Source organism: Nelumbo nucifera, chromosome 6 (genome assembly GCF_055504915.1).
Source record: "Nelumbo nucifera cultivar China Antique chromosome 6, China Antique-T2T, whole genome shotgun sequence".
In the NCBI taxonomy this organism is placed as follows: Eukaryota; Viridiplantae; Streptophyta; class Magnoliopsida; order Proteales; family Nelumbonaceae; genus Nelumbo; species Nelumbo nucifera.
The window spans coordinates 54,865,024-54,884,489 of record NC_142654.1 but is presented as its reverse complement, the minus strand read 5'-3'; the positions used below and the strand labels follow the sequence as shown (position 1 = coordinate 54,884,489).

The 19,466-nt window shown below is 33.9% G+C and overlaps 1 protein-coding gene across 2 annotated transcripts; it reads left to right on the top strand.

Moving 5' to 3' along the window:
• The first annotated feature begins 1,283 nt into the window (after positions 1 to 1,283).
• LOC104602044 (kinesin-like protein KIN-7E) lies at positions 1,284 to 18,991 on the top strand. 2 transcript variants are annotated; one of them, XM_010265598.3, is made up of 16 exons: positions 1,284 to 1,651; positions 1,809 to 1,969; positions 2,282 to 2,877; positions 2,966 to 3,209; positions 3,650 to 3,739; positions 3,837 to 3,937; positions 4,042 to 4,155; positions 4,227 to 4,308; positions 4,382 to 4,449; positions 4,559 to 4,624; positions 4,801 to 4,925; positions 7,339 to 7,675; positions 7,966 to 8,070; positions 8,159 to 9,145; positions 10,009 to 10,328; positions 18,361 to 18,991. In XM_010265598.3, exons 4-16 carry the CDS (start codon positions 2,990 to 2,992, stop codon positions 18,662 to 18,664), a joined length of 2,919 nt encoding a protein of 972 aa, XP_010263900.1. In that variant the 5' UTR covers positions 1,284 to 1,651; positions 1,809 to 1,969; positions 2,282 to 2,877; positions 2,966 to 2,989; the 3' UTR covers positions 18,665 to 18,991. The 2 variants fall into 2 exon arrangements, with proteins under 2 accessions (XP_010263900.1, XP_088745995.1); XM_088889869.1 differs by having other exon boundaries at positions 1,350 to 1,651; positions 1,804 to 1,969.
• The last annotated feature ends 475 nt before the right edge of the window (positions 18,992 to 19,466 follow it).

The window sequence follows — 19,466 nt, the reverse complement described above, 5'->3', positions numbered from 1 at the left end:
CGAGAAGATGAATGTTAACAACAGTGGTAGATGAAAAAGCTTTATGCTCTGCTCATCACCTTAATTTTCCTTTTTTCTTCTTTTCGCGCTTGCGTTCTTGGATTTCATATGGATCTCTTATATAATAGTAATACTCATATTATTATAGATAAAATTTCTTGGGTTTTTTTTTTCCTTTTTATTATTAATTTCCAAAGACTAAGAAATGATGGTGTTTGTGAAATGAAAATTACTTTTGGGGTGTTTATGTGTAGATGAACATAAGAATTTGTAGGTTGCTGATTTGTGACAGAGAACTTGGGCTTTGTTTTATCTTCTTGAGGAAGAAGATGATGAATAGTGTGTTTTATTTTTAAGGGTAATTTTGACATTTTTAATAGTCTTAAATCGCACATGAGGTCATGTGATATGCATAACTGATGGTCAAAGTACAGGGTATTGGGGAATTTTCCCATCTAAATTAAACATGTGGCATGAAGAAAACCAAATTTTCACATCTAATATAAGAATTTTACGTCTACACCATATCCCGACCGTATATTGAAAACATCTCCCATTGACAACTTAGGGAGGTGTTCCCAATGCACGCTAAGATGTGCATGTGGGGTGATTGTGAGGTGCGAATGTGATCACTTAGTATGTGTTTGGTTCTGTTTATGTTTATTGAATAAATATTTGTACTTTATTTGTTGGTAAAACTGAGAAATGCAATAATTACAACTATTTACGACAATTAGGTGTTGCTAAATGCCACCAGGCTCCACATCAGCATAATAGTGAAAAAATGCTTGGCCGTAGAATCTTTAAAAAATAACTTCTACACTGGCATGCACTTTAACTAAAGTTGACTTTTATCATTTTTTGATGCATGCAGAAAAGCAAGAGAGAAAATGCTGAAATAGCGCCTATTTGGCACCCTCAATAAATGTTTAACGAACCAAACACCTTCTTAATATACAGTATTATAATGCACGTGCGTAGTAAGAAACTGAGAAACTTCCTTATCAGATGGTCTGGATTAGCCGAGCTGTCGCCCATCCACGCCGCGAGACAGACTTCGTTTCCTCCAAGCTCCATCACCAACTCGTTAAAAAACCTCCCCATTTAGCCATAAAAAGACAAAAGCGATACTACTAAACTAAGGCATGGCAAAACTGCAGATTCGAAAGAAAATGAAGGTCAAAACAGTAATTGAGATGTTCAGTTCTTAATTCTGGTTGGCGGGGGCAGTTTTATATGAGGGGCTGATATTAATATTCAGGGAAAAGAAGAAAACTACCGCTATAATCTTGACACTTAGAAACCCGTCCTCGGCCGCAGATAAGATACCTGTAATCAAATTTCAAGAGAAAAAGAAGGGAAAAAGCACTGGTTTTTTTTTATCTGAAATACAGTTGAAACGCGAGAGAGAAGGGGGGAGAGAGAGAGAGAGTGGTTTTCCTGCTGTAACCTCCTATCTCTCTTTTCTCTTTCCCTCGTCTTTTGTTTCAAATTCTTTGAGATCGTGACAGAGATTTCGTTGCCATTGCCTGTTTTCGAGCACCGATTGGTTCCTCTTCTTTGCCTGTTCTCCCGCTGTCCGCTATTCGTTTTCTTCTGTTGATTCCTCATTCTTTTCTGTATTCGATCCTCTCACATTCATTGCGTGAAGGTCTATTTCTGCTTCTTTTGTTGTTTCCCTCGGATTAATTTGACTTGGTTCATTATAGCTGTTAAAGTTCTGTGTTTTTTTTTTTTTCGGTGAGATCTGAGATACAAATGTGGAAGAAGTTCTGCATTGATTTTGTTTTACTGTTTGGTAAGATCAGGGTTTCGGAGATGCATTTACGTTGAGGAATTTTGGAAACATCTCCAATCATGATGGATAGACTGTCGGGATTTTAAGTCCTGTGGCATTTGAAGAAGCATTTCGGTTGAACATACGGGATCTGAAGCTCGAAGAAGATTTTCGAGTTTTAACTTTTAAGAGGTAAAGTATTACGAATTGAAAGGAAATGTCCCAATAATTCAAGTCAGCGAGGATACTGTTAAGGCATTAAACCCATTGCTAGTTCGACGGCGCAAGATTATTGGTTTTGCTGTGAATTCGTGCATTTTTTACGGAATTTTCCGTTGGAAATAGTTTTTAAATAAATGCACGATAAATGCAGGAAAATTGGAGTTCTACGTAGTCTATATGTCCATAAAATCTAGATTTCGTGTCAAGTATTTAAATACTTAACGATTAATTTCTCACTATTGTGCAAAACTCTGTATTCTACTTCGGAATCTGATGTTACAGGGCGAAATTTGAAGAATATCCTTAGAGCGGACACGGCGAGACGGCTGAAAAGACGAATTCCATACAATGCAGAAAGAGTTGCGCGTACTGAGAACATTCTGTTCCTTGAAAAAAATTGAGAACTCAATCTGAACTTCTGAACTCGCAACTTCTCAAACTGGTGAAGATTTCAAGAGCCTGAGAAAAAAATACAAGAAAAAAGGCTGAGAAAAAGATTGAAAGACAGTCTGGAATGCGGGGACCATTTGAGATAATTCCAAACATTACGGGGCATTAAAACACTTGAAACACCGTTACTTCGTCGCAAGGCATAAATAGATTACGATTTCGGAAAGCCATCTGGTTTGAGTTCTCTGACATTCAAACCTTCGTTGCTGAATAAGAAAAACAAAACAAAATAGAATTTAGTTCTCTGACATTCAAACCGTTCGCTCCCGAAGTGATCAACAAAGCTTAATTGATATCAAGTCATGATTAGGTAGTTGTTGCAGACATTGCAGTTGCAAGGGCCAAGGGGGCCCAATGTTGTGTACGGGAAATGATCTCGCTGTTATCATTTGAACCATCTCACATTTCAGTGGAGCAGAGGAAAAGCTGTGAGTATCTTTATCTATATTTTGTCTTTGTCCTGTGAACTTTTCTTCCGTCATGTAGTCTCACCTTCTTCCTTCTTTCCTGCTTCAGGAATCGCGGACGGAGGGGTGACACATGGGGGCTATTGGTAGGGAGGAACTGATGGGGTGGGAGAAGACGCAGGAGAAAGGTGCCCAGGAGGAGAAGATTTTTGTTTCTGTGAGGCTAAGGCCACTGAATGCAAAGGAGATTGCAAGACATGATATGTCCGATTGGGAATGCATCAACGATAATACCATTATTTGTAGGAACAATCTTGCCGAGCGATCCATGTATCCGGCTGCCTATACATTTGGTAAGGATTAAGGAACCATATTTTTCTTTGTTCTGTATGATTTATTCGCCTTTTGTATGTATGTGGAATTTGAGGTGTAAATCTTCTAAGAGTTTAAGGTTCAGGAGGGTAACTAAAACAGTAAAGACCATTGTGATTTTCTTTTCCTCTCCTTTCCTAGTTTATTATTTATTTACGTATTTATTTATTTTCATTTCTTTCCCCATTTCACCATTACGGCTTGGTTTAAAAAGGAGTCTTTTTTTCTGTGGTTGAGTGAAGATGTTTCAGTCAACTAACTGGTGTTGAATGTTGATCCAATTATATCCTAAGGAGTTTGAATTTGATAGTACTTAGTAAAAGCTGGTTCTGTTTCTTGGGTTTCGTAATTTTTCAATCTGCTCTTAATAGAAAAGTTCATCTAATCGTGTTTTTTGTGGGTGTTTCTTTTTATTGGATAGACAGAGTATTTCGGTGCGACTGCTCCACTAAGGAGGTTTATGAGTTAGGAGCCAAGGAAGTTGCTCTTTCTGTTGTCAGTGGTATTAATTGTAAGTACAATCATCATGATCTTGCCGTTTTGTTTGCCGAATGCCACTTGGATACTATTCCATTTAGCAAATAAACCGCCAAAAATTTTGTTTTCAGCAAGCATCTTTGCATATGGGCAAACCAGCAGTGGAAAGACATACACCATGAGTGGAATTACAGAATACACAGTAGCGGATATATATGACTATATACATAGGGTAAAGGAACCCCCAAGTTAGACTCTCCTTGCACACTTCCAGTTATAAATTACATCTTTTTTGGCTCTAACTTTTCTGACAAGTATGGTTCTTTCTTCTTGTAGCACGGAGAAAGAGAATTTGTTTTGAAGTTCTCTGCAATGGAGATCTACAATGAAGCTGTCAGAGATCTCCTCGGTTTTGACAGTACTCCGCTTAGGCTTCTAGATGATCCAGAGGTGAATATCATTCTTTATGTAATTTCATCTAATGAGAGTTTAATCATGCTAACAGTAACCTATTCTAATAGAGAGGTACTGTCGTGGAGAGATTGACAGAGGAAACTCTGAGAGACTGGAGCCATCTACAGGAGCTCCTTTGCATTTGTGAAGGTAAGGGGATTTCTAAAAGAGTCCTTTTATTTGATGGCTGCATATCCTTATCTACGGCATTACAAACTTGCAGCTCAAAGACAGATAGGGGAGACCTCCCTCAATGAAACAAGCTCCAGATCTCATCAAATTCTCAGACTGGTGTGCCTCTTTTCTGTTAGAGAAGTCATTTTAAACAAAGATTTGTATGTAGTCTTGAAAAATTCATTCATCTAACTTGTTGCTTTTTATCCAATGATGGATTTTGTAGACAATAGAAAGTTCTGCACGTGAGTTTCTGGGCAAGGACAACTCGAGTACCCTTGCAGCCAGTGTGGTAAGTATCCTTCAGATTTTGTTTTCAGTTGCTGATGCAAAAGAAGGTATTGCCTTTGAATGTTCTCTGATAATTATTGGACATACATACATGGTTACACAACTAAATATGTATGTCTATGTCTGAACATAAATATACAGAAAGCGGTAGTAACTTGAGTTGGTTTTCTTGTACAGGACTTTGTTGATCTGGCTGGAAGTGAACGTGCTTCTCAGGCACTATCAGCTGGGGCAAGGTTGAAAGAAGGTTGCCACATAAATCGCAGTTTACTCACCCTGGGAACTGTTATTCGCAAACTAAGGTTGAATGTTGTTTATAGGAATCTTCCTCTTGGCATCTAAATTAAATAGTAATTTGATTTTTGAATCAAGTATGATCCAACTATGCAGTGCACTTTTGAAATGATTCTATAAACTTGGTATCATGTTTAGCAGTTTTTTAAAACTATGGAATATTATTCCTGCTTTTTTTAATTCTCTGTTTTATTATCAACTCTTTCTTGATTTTTTACAAGTAAATGTGTCAATGTGGCACATGCCAGCACTTGCAATCTCCAGTTACTCCAAGGGCCAAGATTTCATGGACAGAAATCTGGGATTAGGGGTAAGCATCTCGTCTAGGTTTTAAACCAAGAAACAGGAAAGTTCTCAAAGAACAAAAACAAGGCAGTGTTTGCAAGTCTTTCCATGTGGTCTTCTGGGCTTTGACAAGCTCGGAAGACTGAAAATTGGTCTTTTTCCATTTGGTAACCAAAAGATGCATGCGTGGAAAGACCCAAAAAGACCAAAAACGCCAAATTTCAGAAAGCTCCAAACAAAGTTTTCTGGTCTTTCCATGTGATAAATAGCCTCTAAATGCATTTTTTAAAAGCCCGGTAAACCGAGCCACTTGCCAAACAGTGTTTGGTTTTAAAGCTAAGACCCCAAAAAGCTCAATATGTCTTTTGGCCATTTGGGCTGCTGGAAGATCTTTCTAAAAAGACATGCCAAACAACACCATTATATATCTTATTTACTGATAAAATGTTGGTTTTTCAATGTGAATGTACACCATGACTTTCCCGTTACTTTCTCATTCTCAAAAAATAGTTGAAACAAAAGTGTGAAAGAAAAAGACAACCTTTGCAGATTCTATTTCAATTTTAACAGGCAAGTCTTGCAGAATATCTGTACCCAGTCCTAGAAGGAGCACTGTTTGCAACAGAGATGCTTCCTCAACTGCCACATGCTCCATGTATAGGATTCAAACTGACCATTGAATGGACACTACATAAAGGATCTTCTGCAATGAAGATTAATATGATCCCATAATTTTGAAAATCTAATCTGTAGAGTACCTTGGGGCTTTAATAGACTATTTTCCACCATCAAATAAATACATGAAACTAAATTTTATATATACAGTAATAATTATCTTTCGTGTTGAAATTTAATATGGGCAGCCTATAAGCTGGGACTCATTCACTGAATAGTGGACTCCAAACAAAATAGGTAGTGTACAGCTCTATACTGAGCTAAGGTCTTTTGCTGGTTAACATAAATATTTGGTTTACATGCCCTAGTGAAATTCCTCCACTAATTACAGTTTTTTTTAGAGACAAATTGGGTTCCTAATCTTAAGGATTTCATCATCGAAACATTTACCTTATCTGGTTTTTCAAGAGCTGAGCTGAACAGATAGTTCACATCTTCACCCAGGCAGATACTGGGTCAGATTAACCTGTCACCTGCTACCATTTGGAGATATATTTAGTTTAGAAATGACCTTGTATTTAGTTTTGGATTATCAAGATACAACTTTCCTTTCATTGTATGACTCTTTTCCTTTTTCTTTGTTATTATCAATAAATTTCCTTAATTGAAGTTTAAAGTTTAGATATGATGATTATTGACTTCCAATAGAGAACTAATATAACTAAATGGAATAGGCATATACTAATTAATTTGGATTAGCTGAAAATGATGGCTGTGTAGCTGGTTGTGGAACCAATGATAATGCCCCATACTAGTCATAAAATGCATGGGACCCACAATGAGAGGTTTTATGCTTGTAGACCCCATGTATTTTGACTGGTGTGGGGCATTTATCATTGGTTCTACAGCCCACTGAACGGCTATTGCATTCAGTTAATCCTATCTCCATACTAATGTGGAAATTTTTGAAAAAAAATGACCAATAATATTTTATGCTGCAACAGTTCAAATCATCAAAAAGGATGGTTGATTTAGTGCACCATGTACAGTTCCTTCTTATCAGTTGATCAAGCATTTGGTTTAAAAAGCTATTGATTTTATCATGTCATATAAGGCCTAACGTTCAGTTCTGATGGTTTTTATTTTCTCAAATCCCAAATGTCAATCAAGTTTTGTTTTTTGGTCAATGGCTGTGCAACTCACATCGAGGTACTTTTCTGTTACTTTTTTTTGGCAGTATTTTTCTGTTAGTTGGTCACCTCAATTTTTCCTCTATCTGATCCTACCTAACTGTTGAATGAGGGCTACCAAACTGTCGAATGAGGGCATTGGTTATGGTTATATTATTTGTATAAAATTAGAAATTTAATGAAGTTCCATTTAGGAAATTTGGTTTTGGTTATTTTCTTCTGAATCCTGTGTTACTTTTGTCCCTTTTCTTTTTAACTATAATACATCAGGCACCATATTTGAGTTAAGAAAGTAACATTATTATTCATTTGATGCTATTACTGGATTCAGCAAAGGAAGAACTGGGCATATTCCCTTCAGAGATTCTAAGCTAACACGCATACTGCAACCTTCCTTGGGAGGAAATGCTAGAACTGCCATCATTTGCACAATGAGCCCTGCACGAAGCCATGTTGAGCAATCCAGGAATACTCTTTTATTTGCAAGCTGTGCAAATAAAGTGGCCACCAATGCACAGGTCAATGTAGTCATGTCTGATAAGGCATTGGTAAAGCATTTGCAAAAAGAACTGGCCAGGCTGGAGAGTGAATTGAGGAGTACAGGACCAACTTCCACACCTGATAATTATGCAGCATTGTTGAGAGAGAAAGATCTTCAAATCGAAAAGGTTGGATAATTTTCTATACTAAGAAAATACACCTATACATATTGAAATGCTTACATGTATGTAAAGCTAGGAGCATTTAAAAGAGAAAAAACAAGATACATGCATCAAAAAAGAAAAAAAAAAAAAAAACTATGGCTGCAAAAATACTATCTAGATTTCCAAGTATACTCCAAACATCAATTAGTGCATTTAAATTAGTTTCTTCTTTCAACTTGTAATATTGTTCAGCAAGCAGCAAGTTTCTCTTTCTGATTGGCTAAGCAGGCATTATATGGCCTTTTCTTATGCAGATGGAGAAAGAGATAAACGAACTAACCCAGCAACGTGACCTTGCTCAATCTCAGCTTGAGCGTTTTCTACAAGTGGTTGGAGATAGCCAAACTCCAAGACGATGGGTATTTAATGTTAATAAAATGAAGGTAGACTATTGCACATTGGTTGGTGTTATAAGCTACTAAAACTTTCTATTCTTCCCATTTTCAGGATTCATTCAATAACCATCCTAAATTCCAAGCATGCAATGCATGGGAAGATGAATCAGACTTATCAGGCTTAGTTTATCCTCAAAGTTCTGATGTAGGTGGCACAGGATTCAACATATCTCAGTATTCTGACAGAAACAGTGGAATTAGTTCCAATAATCACTTCTTACAACTTCCCAAAAACTCAGAAGACCATCTCCTAAATGGTGATACCTCTTCCCAATTGTCAATTAGTAGTCATCAGTTTGATGGGCTTGGACCTGGTTCTTGTCAGAATTGGGAAGAAGTTGCTCAAGTAACAGATGAAGATAATGAAGACCTTTGTAAGGAAGTACGATGCATTGAAATGGAAGAATCAAGCACAGACAGAAATGTGGAATCTAATGCCTTGTCACCTGAAGAAAATGATAAACTCTTAGCTTTGACAGAGAATAGGAACAGAGGTACAACAGAGGAGTTAATATCAACCCCACTTGAGACAGATAAAGATTTAAAGCATACAAGTACTATTTCCTCATATGATGCACTGGAGCAGAAACTCCAGGACATGCAAAAAACCATTGCCTGTCTTGTCAATCCCTATCCTGATGAACCATCTCCATGGCCACCTGAAGCTGAGCTATCAAGTTCTAGAGGCATGAAGTTGACAAGGAGCCAAAGTTGTAGAGCAACTCTCATGACTAGCTCATCTTCCTGGTTTGGGAAACAAGAACAAAATCAGAACACACCACAGAGTGGGTTTGAGAAAGTTTTCCCTGGAAGACTTGATGGCTTCCAAAAGAATCTTTCTGCATTAAACTATGGTTCCAATACTGAAAGTTTGTCAGGAAAAGATTCTCAGAACTCTGAAGGGAGTGCTTCCACAAATGAGCTAAAAGCAGACAATGTCAAGACCTCAGTTGAAGATGTTACTAGCATCCAAAGTTTTGTTGAAGAGCTTAAGGAAATGGCTAAACTTCAGTATGATAACCAGGCTATTGATGGTCAGGTTAGAATGTGCTATCACTCATTTCTTGCTACTAAAAGAAGAGACATTCACAAACATTGTTTTGCATGCAAATATCTTGGCATTTCCCTTGTTTATTTTTTATGAAGCTATTCTATTTTCCAGTTCTCTTGTATTAATCTTTGTCATGCTTTTAAATTTTGAATTTTTTCACAATCATGATATTGTGGTCTTTTATTAAATTTGCTAATAGATCTTTGGTCTTTTATTGTTTCTCCTGTTCATATCAAGAACTGGAGAACAGTTAGTTTCATCATACAATCAAATCCCCTTGTTATGTTTACACATATCAGTAAAGCGAATTCCATACTGCATGCCGCACTTCAGAATAAAACAACTGATACTCATAACTGAGTGATAGATGACCATTGATTGGTTATCCTATTAGATGGAACCTCTCCTCGAATCTAAATCATTAACATATTCATATTCTGTATTCATCCATTTTAGTCACTCTATAGTCCTGTCATTTTGTAGAAATACTTGAACAGGATACAGAAATAACATTTGAGGCCACATGGTGTGTACAATGTTTGGCTCCTCAGATATGCAAACCTGTCTTTCTGTTTCATGTTCCGGTTTGGAGTGGAAGATTTGCTTTGTCCTGGATAAAATAAAATGCATAATTATAGGCCATTCCAAGGTTTCTGATTGACTGAGAAATTTTTTATAATGAATGGTTATGTTTTTTAGCTAAAACTAGTTATTTTCTTGGTAAAATAAAAATATACAAAATCATAGATAAATATGAAATTTTCTTTAGCAAACCTGGAAATATTATTTTACTCTTTTGTATCTTTGTTTTTAATTTTTGTTTCACACGGGTTCCTTTCATTGGAGTTCAGGAGACAGAACCAAAGGCTGATAAATCTGGAAAGACTGTAAAGGATGTGGGATTGGATCCAGTGGAGAATTCATCGGAATCTCCAAGTTGGCCCTTGGAATTCGAAAGGCAGCGGAAAGAAATTATTGAACTATGGAACACCTGCAATGTATCATTGGTCCACAGAACCTACTTCTTCCTGCTCTTTATAGGAGATCCAGCAGATTCCATATATATGAAGGTAGAACTGAGGAGACTGTCCTTTCTCAGAGACATATTCTCTAGTGGAAATCTCGCCAAACATTCTATGGTAGATGGCTGCATTCTCAGTCCAGCTTCAAGGTACAGTTTTCCTTTCTTTCATATATTTCTCTTTTCTTTTATAATCTAGGAAAAACTACAAAACAAATCTATTGAAACCTGTTTTACATGGATTCTGGTATAGGTACGAGGTAAGGAACTTGACAAGACTGAAAAATATGATTCAGGGATTAACTGTTATACTTTGGTTTTAAATTACATTTTTTAATAATATTTATCATTCATGTCATATAAATAACTAGTGGGGACCCGTGCAATTCCATGGGATTTGTTAAGCAAGAGTGAAAGAATATCAACGTATAACATTTCTAATTGAGGGTTTATCCCAATTGGAATAACCAATTTTCTGATTTTTCTAATTTACTTGAAATAGTAACTTTAGTAGTAAATTATTAAATATATTTTCTAGCTTTCTATTTCTATTATAGTAAATTAAGTAATTTATGATTACATTATTAGTTTACTAATTTTTTAATTTAGTATTTTATGGTAACTTTACTAATTTATTAATGTTCTAATTTTCTAATTTAATAATGTACTATTTACCAAAAATTTTACTAATTATAAACATTTTATTAATATACTATATTCTAGTAGTTTAAGTAATTATTAATTTTGTCGTTAACTAACTTTACTAAATGAGTAATTTTAAGAAGTTCACTGATTTTTGATTCAGTAATTTAAGTAATTTTCTAATTCAATAATGTTAGTAACTTAAGTAATTTTCTAATTTAAACTTTATTGGTTCACTTAAGTTTAAAAATTTATATATCTAGTATGTTAACTTGAATGGCTCAATCTAAGTAATTAAAAGAATTACTAATTACAATTAATAAAAGTCCACCTTTGTAATTTAAGTAAATCAATGATAGCTAATTTTAGTAGTTTATATATATATATATATAATTGGGAAAATCTATGATACGGAAAAGATATGGCATGAAAAGGGTTTTGGCCAATCAAAACCCACGTATATATATATATATATTATTTAATATCTAATGGAATTTAGATGTCTAGGGAGAGAGATTGTTGCGAGGGTTTGCTTCCTTTTATTCCCACCTCCACAAGTTCCGTTGGTATGTGAGCTGCTTAACTCCAGTATTAAAGCGGAATCAAATCCCGCAACGATCGATATGGAAAAAGGGGGTTTATTAGAAAACTAGAAGGGACCCGTGCGATGCACGGGAAATCTAAAAGATTTAATAATTTTATTTTTTATTTAATGTTGATTTATAAAAAATAATTATTGTTAATTGAATGTGAACAAATAACTTTTAATAAATTTAGTTTTATTAATAATTTGTAGTAATTTTAATAATTTTTATTCTTTTTATTATTTTTAAATGAAATTTTGATTAATTTTAAAACAAACAAAAATAATTATAAAAGCTAACATTTTTATTAACTCTACTAATAATTAATAATTATATAGAAATGACAACGAGATGGGTTCAGGGCAAGGCACCCCATCCCTTTCCCTACCCCATTGTCAAGACACTCTACCCCATCCTCGCCCGTCCCCAGTGTTACGTGGGTTTAGAGCAAGGTAATCACTCCTCAATGTCGGGTGAGTTCAGGGGCAAGGCATCCCACTCCTCATCAAGGATGGAGGATCATTGAATTTCCTTGCCCTATCCCCAGTATTGGGCAGGTTCAAGTAGAGGTGTAAATTGGGTCGTCTTAGGTCGGCACAACACGACCTGCATGTGGCCTTCACAAAGTGTGAGTCGTGCCGTGTTGGCCCACGAGGCATCCTGGGCCCTGCCTCCCTCCTCTAGGATAATTTAGGGGTCGGTTCGGCACACCCACAGCTTGAGCCCGCACGAGCCCGTGTCGTGCCGCGGGTCGGGCTGGTCCATGGGCCAGGCCATGCCGCACACCAAACCAAGTTCAAGGCAAGGCACCCACTCCCCGTCCAAGGATTTTAAAATTGGACCGGATAAGGAACCATGACCCGCTCTGACAAATACATGACCTGCTCTGACAAAAAAAAAAAAGAAAAAAAAACAAAAACAAAAAAGGCCAAAAACTATTGTTCGAGTTGACGGTTCGACCACCCAGGTCAGCGGTTCGCTAACCAAATAAACGGTTTTTGGGCAAAAAGCGGTTTTGAGGTTAAACAATATCCGGTTCCCAATTTTTTGGTCTAACCATCTAGTTTGATCAAGTTTTGAAAACACTGTCCTCGTCAACCCAATACTCAATTTGATGATAGAAATGATCAAAAGGATATATTGAATATCAACCACATGGTAAATTTCTAAAAGTACAATAAATTGTCTTTAACATTGAAAAATGTAATTTTACGAAAATTTTGGAAAATTTATTGTACTTGTGTAATTTTGAAAATTTATTCAAATTTATTTAAATTTTTATTAAATAATTTATTTTCTTTTTAAATGGTTTACTTATAGATTTTTACTAATTTATCTTATAACTTCTAATATAAACTAACCAATAATTTCCTTTTTCCAATATTATACTAATTTATCTTAATTATTTGTTCAAATTATAGTTTTCCATTTCTCATAGTCATTTATCTTTAATAATTTTCAATAATTTGCAATGAAAATTACATAAATTTTCAATGGTTTTGCAAAATCTATCAAATGTAATAAAATTTCCTAAACTTTCTAAATTATTCTAATAATTTTCAATAATTAATTAATGCAATTTTAAATAAGCTTTCAAATACGTTACATCTTTTAATTTCAAAAATGTTATTTTACGAAAATGTTGTTTTATGAAAATTTTTGAAAATTTTATTACATTTGTGTAACTATGGGGATTTAATATTTTTATTTGGTAATTTACTAACAAAATTACACTAATTTATCTTTTATTTTTCAATATAAATAAATTAATAATTTCATTTTCTAACATTATAATATTTTGTTCCCCCATTTGTATTTGGTTATTAATTATAATAATAACAATAACTAAAATTTTATACTTTTTGATAATTGTTAAATATAATTCTCAATTTTATAGAAATTAGTTAAAAGAGTTTTCAATTTCTATAAAATGTTGTTAGTGAGTTAATTAATAACAATATTTATTAATTTTTGGTAATTTACTAACTGTACTAATAAGAATATTTAATTTTTGGTAATTTACTAACCGTATTTATTAACTTTTGGTAATAACACTATTTTATACTCATTGAATATGGGTAGGATTAAATATTAATCGTATTTAACTATTTATTAATTAATATGAATATTTTAAATGAGGGAGAGTGGATATAGATTGGGGGGATGCATTTTAGGAATTCATTAGGGAGTGGGGCAACATGATACTTTCCTATTGGTTTAAATGAGATACCTTAGGAGAGGGATTATATGAATATTTTTAAGTAGTTAGGTGACATGGCTTAATGAGAGTAGTGGAAAGGGGAGAGGAGAGAAAGTCAAAGAGAATGCAGGGTGGGGATAATGGAGCAAGGAGAGGCATGGTGATGGGAGTGGTGGAAAGGGGAGAGGAGAGAAAGTTAAAGAGAATGCGGGGTGGGGATAATGGAGCAAGAAGAGGCATGGTGACGGGGACTTGTGTTTTGTTAAGCAAAAGTTAAACAATAGAAATACATAAGAGTATAATTGTTTTATATTTGAACTTTTTAATAAACAATCTGATCAAACTCAACCCGAGTTGGTTGATTTTCTAGTATTTCAGATCGACTATGGTTTAATAAATATATATTAATATTTTATATTTTAAATTTAATTTTTTAATACGGGAAAGTAGGAAAACTCCATATTTGTTAGTCTAAAATATTTTATATCATAGATTTAATTTTTGTAATTTATTTTTTAATAATATCATTGTAATTTATGAAATTTAAAGTTAATTTTTTAAGTTTAAATCTTTTCAATAGACAAACTAAACCGAAAATAGACTCAAATCGATACAACCCGAGTTGGTAGGTTTTCGCTAATGGTCAATCGGTTTCGAGTTACAAATTGCGGACTTGATCAGATCGATTTGGTTAGCGAAACAACCTGCAACTGAACTAAACCAATCATTGAACACTTCTAATTTCAACTAAATTTAAAGTCTAATATCTAATAAATAACAATAGTTTAATCTCTAATAATTATTGGAAATTTATAGCAAACGTACACAATCATTGAAAATAAGTTTATAATGAAAATATAATAGATATATAATAAAAATATAATAAATACTGAAAGTATACTAAATTATTCAATAAATAGTGTAATCTTAAATAATAGTTTAATATCTAATAAGTATTAATCTATAAATTATAAAAATTACATAATTTACTAAAAATAAATTTATAACAAAAATACAATAAATATGATAAATTAAATTTCAAAAGTTAAATAATAGTTGTTTAATCTCCAATGATTATTGATAATTTTCTATTAAATAACAAAAATAAAAATACATTTATAAATAATTATTGAATGCATATTTATAAAAAACAATAAATAATTACTGAAAATAAAATAAATAGTAGTTATATAAATATAAATATATAATGAATATACACTATTATTGTAAAATTATTAATAATAAATATAATTTTGTTTATAGGTGTTTTCTATAATTATTAATTGATATAAGTGAAATTAGTTATTTACAATATGATTTACTTATTTAAATAATATTGTTATTTAAATTCTTAAAATATTAATTATTTATTGAATTTAATAATCCATAAAATTATAATTGTACTATTATTACATAATTTGTTTTTAATTTTGTAAAATATTAAATTATTATTAATATGAATGTTATGAATTCTATTATAATCATTTTTCTACTTTTAAGAATTTTTTTTTAAATTTATTACATAATTTCGTTATTTTAACTATTTAAAATTTTGTCATGTTAAATATTTTGTTATTTAAATATTTTAAAATTTTCATGATTTGAATTTTATTTAATTTAATGTTATTATGTAATATTAAATATTTTGTTATATTATTTAGCTATTTTTAATGTTTTTATTTAAGATTTTTAGTTATTGAAATATTTAAATAATGTTTTATTTTTTAATGTTAAATTTTATTATTTGAATAACTCTTACATTGAATAATTCATAAAATTATAATTTATATTGTTACTACATAATTTCATGATGATTTTTGTAAAAATATTGGATTATTAATAATATGAATATTATTAAATCTATTATTTTTTTTGTGTTTCGAATAAATACTTTTAATTTAGTATATAATTTCATTATAACATTTAAATAGTTCTGAATTTTTTAATTGAAACTTTCTTTAGATAGATATAAATAAAAAGTGGTGAGAGGATAAATAGGAATTAGAGATAGTTTATGAGGGAATCTCTCTACTAAATTATAGATAATTTAAGTGATAAATAGGAGTTAGAGATAATTTAGGAGATAAATATGAATTGGAGACAATTTAGGAGGAAGTGGGGGAAAGTGGTGCCACTTGGCTAAACATTAGAAAAACAAATCCCTCTTTCTTTATGGTTATTAGAAATAGTTAAGCATATGTGATTTCCTTATTGGTTTAATGGGTAATTATGTGGAATTAAAAAAATAAAAAATTCAAAAAAACAGAAAATTAGTAAGGGGGTTTGAAGCAAGGAAAGGACTGCTAACATGGCAGGACCAATTTTAATATATATATATAGATTACATAGAATTAAAAAAATTCCAAAAATTTAAAAAAAATTCTAAAAGGAGATTTTGTGGTAAGTTTTGGAGAGAAAGAAGTTCACGAGTGGCTTTATATATACATAGTAACATAGATAGATGTAATAATTGTCAAAATAAAAGAATTTAGCTGTAGATTGATAAATCAATAGAAACCATTGCTTCAAGCATGACAATCGGGACTGTGGAGTTCAAATCAGCCCCCCCACAAGATTGCCTCCCCCCCTCTTCCCCCACAATGTCCCACAGCACATCCCCACCGTGTATTGAGAATAATAATGATGTCATTATTTCTGGCATTATCATGTCCATAATTCATTCCACTAATGGATAATCGGAACCAACATTGGATACAGCCGTATAAGTTAGATGCCTAGTGATCATATAACATAGATTGTAACTATGGTTTTAAAAAATGACCCAGAAATGGAACCATTCTGGTTAGGGGTGCTCACAGTTCGGTTAACCAAACCGTGGGGTAAAATTTTGGATCGAACCGGTATGTTCGGTTTATACATTTAACTAAACTAAAATCGAACTGGTGCAACCGGTTAACTAGTTAACCGGTGGATCGGTTAACCGCGATTCGGTTTTTTGGTATTTTATGCCCTGAGAATTAAAAAAAAGAAAAACACAGTCGAAGAAAACTGGGATGCCACTTTGCTGGTGTCGCCGAGATGCAGTAGAGCCTCTAACCCATAGCCAAGCCTCTAGTGTCGCCGAAGCAGGAGGGATCGCTAGTGTCGAGGCCATCGGCGAATCAGTCGGAGGGCGGAGCGCCGAAGGTCACAACCCAAAATGGAGAGTGGGAGTCTGAAAGAGTGAGAGTTCGAAAGAGAGAGAGAGAGAGAGAGAGAGAGAGAGTCCAAGAGGTGAGAGAGAGAGAGGCGAGACTCGAGAGAGAGACTGGGAGAGAGAGAGAGGGAGTGAGAGTCCGAGAGAGAAGGAGGGAAAGAAAGGGATAAGGGAATAGGGATCCTGTGCGGTGGGTGTCAGAGTCAGATGACTCAAACTGTCAGACAGGCTATTCGCTAGTCTGGCAGCCTGAAAGTCTTAGACTATCATTAGTCAGTTCGACAGTTTAAATGTTTTTATTAGATTTAAAATATATATATATATATATATATATATATATATATATATATATATATATATATATATATATATATATATATATATATCGGTCAGTTCGGTTAACCATCGGTTTTTTTAAATGATTAACCGAAACTAAACTGACTGGTTCGGTTAACCTATTTTTCGGTCGGTTTGATTTTTCAGTTTTTTTTGCTCACCCCTAGTTTTGGCCATTGGTTTTCTAGTCGATGGTTTGACTGTTCGGTTTGAACAGACAACCTGTTTGATAAACAATAAAAAATAATTAAAAATAAAAAACGGATAAAACCATTGAATGGGTCAACGGGTCATTGACTGATTCAATGGTTTTTGGTTAGAGACCAGGTTTGGGATAAAATGAAACCGGTTGCCTGGACAGTTCCCGGGCCGAACGGTCCGACCGTCTGGGTCAACGACGGTTGGAAAAGCATGATTGTAACATAATAATGCTTAATTTACTCGAGTCAAATTTTGAAGAGGAAAATGCAAGAAACATTTGTTGCTTTTTTTTTTTTCCTTTTTGAAATTTTGGGACCCAGCTTTCATTTTCATTGGATGCAACTACAAATGGTAATTTTGCCTAAGCTGCAATTTTAACTAACACACGCACAGTAAGTATGAAGCACTGAAGGATGAAATGTTACACTGTTTTTGTCTTGAAGAATCGTTTGGAAACAAATATAGCAGCAGACTGCAGCTTGACGGTTTTTCTCGACTCCAGTGGAAACAAATGGATCGGTTTTGGGTTGGACCCATTCAAATCAAAATCAATTTGGTTGGACGGAATAAGATATATTGAATTGGATCAGTTCAGAGTTTCAGACTTAATGGTCTAAAGTTTTTATTGGATTGGATTGGAGCTAGTCCATCCATAATGAATTTATATTGAATTGGGTTAAAAATTGAACTAATATCCACTCTATTGATAAAAAATAAGAATATACGTGTTAATGAACCAGGTTTGAGTTGAAACCAATCTAAATTAAAACCAATTTAAATAGATTAGATGATGGTTCAGACATTGAATTGGATTGATCCAAAGTTGTTTAATATTCATTGGATTGGATTGGACCTGGTCCATCTATAATACTGATTGGATCAAAATCCAGTCCAATTGACACCCTTACCGGCGAGTGCGCAGATATAGATAAACAAGAAAAGAAGGAATATTAATCCACAAGTAGTCAGATCCTTGTGCTTTCTTTTCTTTTATGTTTCCTATTTTGTATATTGTACCTAACCTAACCACGAGAATGCTAACAATTCCTTTTGGGGACACAGCGCGAGGGCCCTCCGTCGCGAGAGGGAGATGCTCAGCAAGCAAATGCAGAAGAGATTCTCCGTAGCCGAGAGAGAGCAACTCTATCAGAAGTGGGGTATCGGATTGAACACGAAGCAGAGAAGGCTACAGCTGGCTCGCCGCATATGGACAGACGCAAAAGACATGGACCACATAACGGAGAGCGCCAGAATTGTCGCAAAGCTGGTCGGATTCTTGGAGCAAGGGCAAGCCCTAAAGGAGATGTTTGGCCTCTGCTTTACCCCCGAACTGTCAACACGGAGCTCCTTCAGCTGGAAAAAGTGAAAAACAAACACGTCTCTCGCTCTCCTCTGAGGTTATATGATTATATCACAGGCACTGTGCTACACGTACATGGAAATCTGGTGGTAATCGTGGTTTCATATCGGCTAAATTCCAGTAGAATGGAATTTTGACTGATTCGCTGTCACTGTGACCGAGATGTAGAAATTAGTAAAAGGCTTGTAAATTTGCTCAGTGTAGTTATATTTCGTTTGAATGTTCATCCCCATCTTGTATGTAATGGTCACATGCGTGTTGTATTTCTTTCTTAATTTTATTATCAGGAACTTATTATTATCATTATTTGTTATTATTAAAAAGGAAGAAAAAGGTTTTTTAATTCCATAATTGATCATATGGCACAACATTTTTATATGACATTTTCTTGTTTCAGCCTCAGGGGTGTGTATAGTGTAGACAAAGCAGGGTGAATGTGAGGCCCACTTACTACCAGCCTACCAGCACAAAGAGCTGTTAGACCACGGCTTTGATCCATGTCTCTATTTTTGGAGTAACGCCAAATGATCATCTCAACGACTAGGGGCTGTTTAGTTGTATTGCCGTTTTTCAAAACGTTTTATATTATTTTTTTCTTGAAAATTGGGACAAAATATTTATTGTTGCTTTTATTTATAAGCTGAACAGTAGAACGCTGGAAGAAATCTCCCAATGGATGAGACTCACACAAAATGAGAAAAGCATTTTATTCATAAACAATTTAATCAAACAATGGCTATGTTTCGTACCGTTGGTGTTTCCTGAAAAACGGTGCCACGTTTACCCCATTAAGTGTGAGCATTTATTT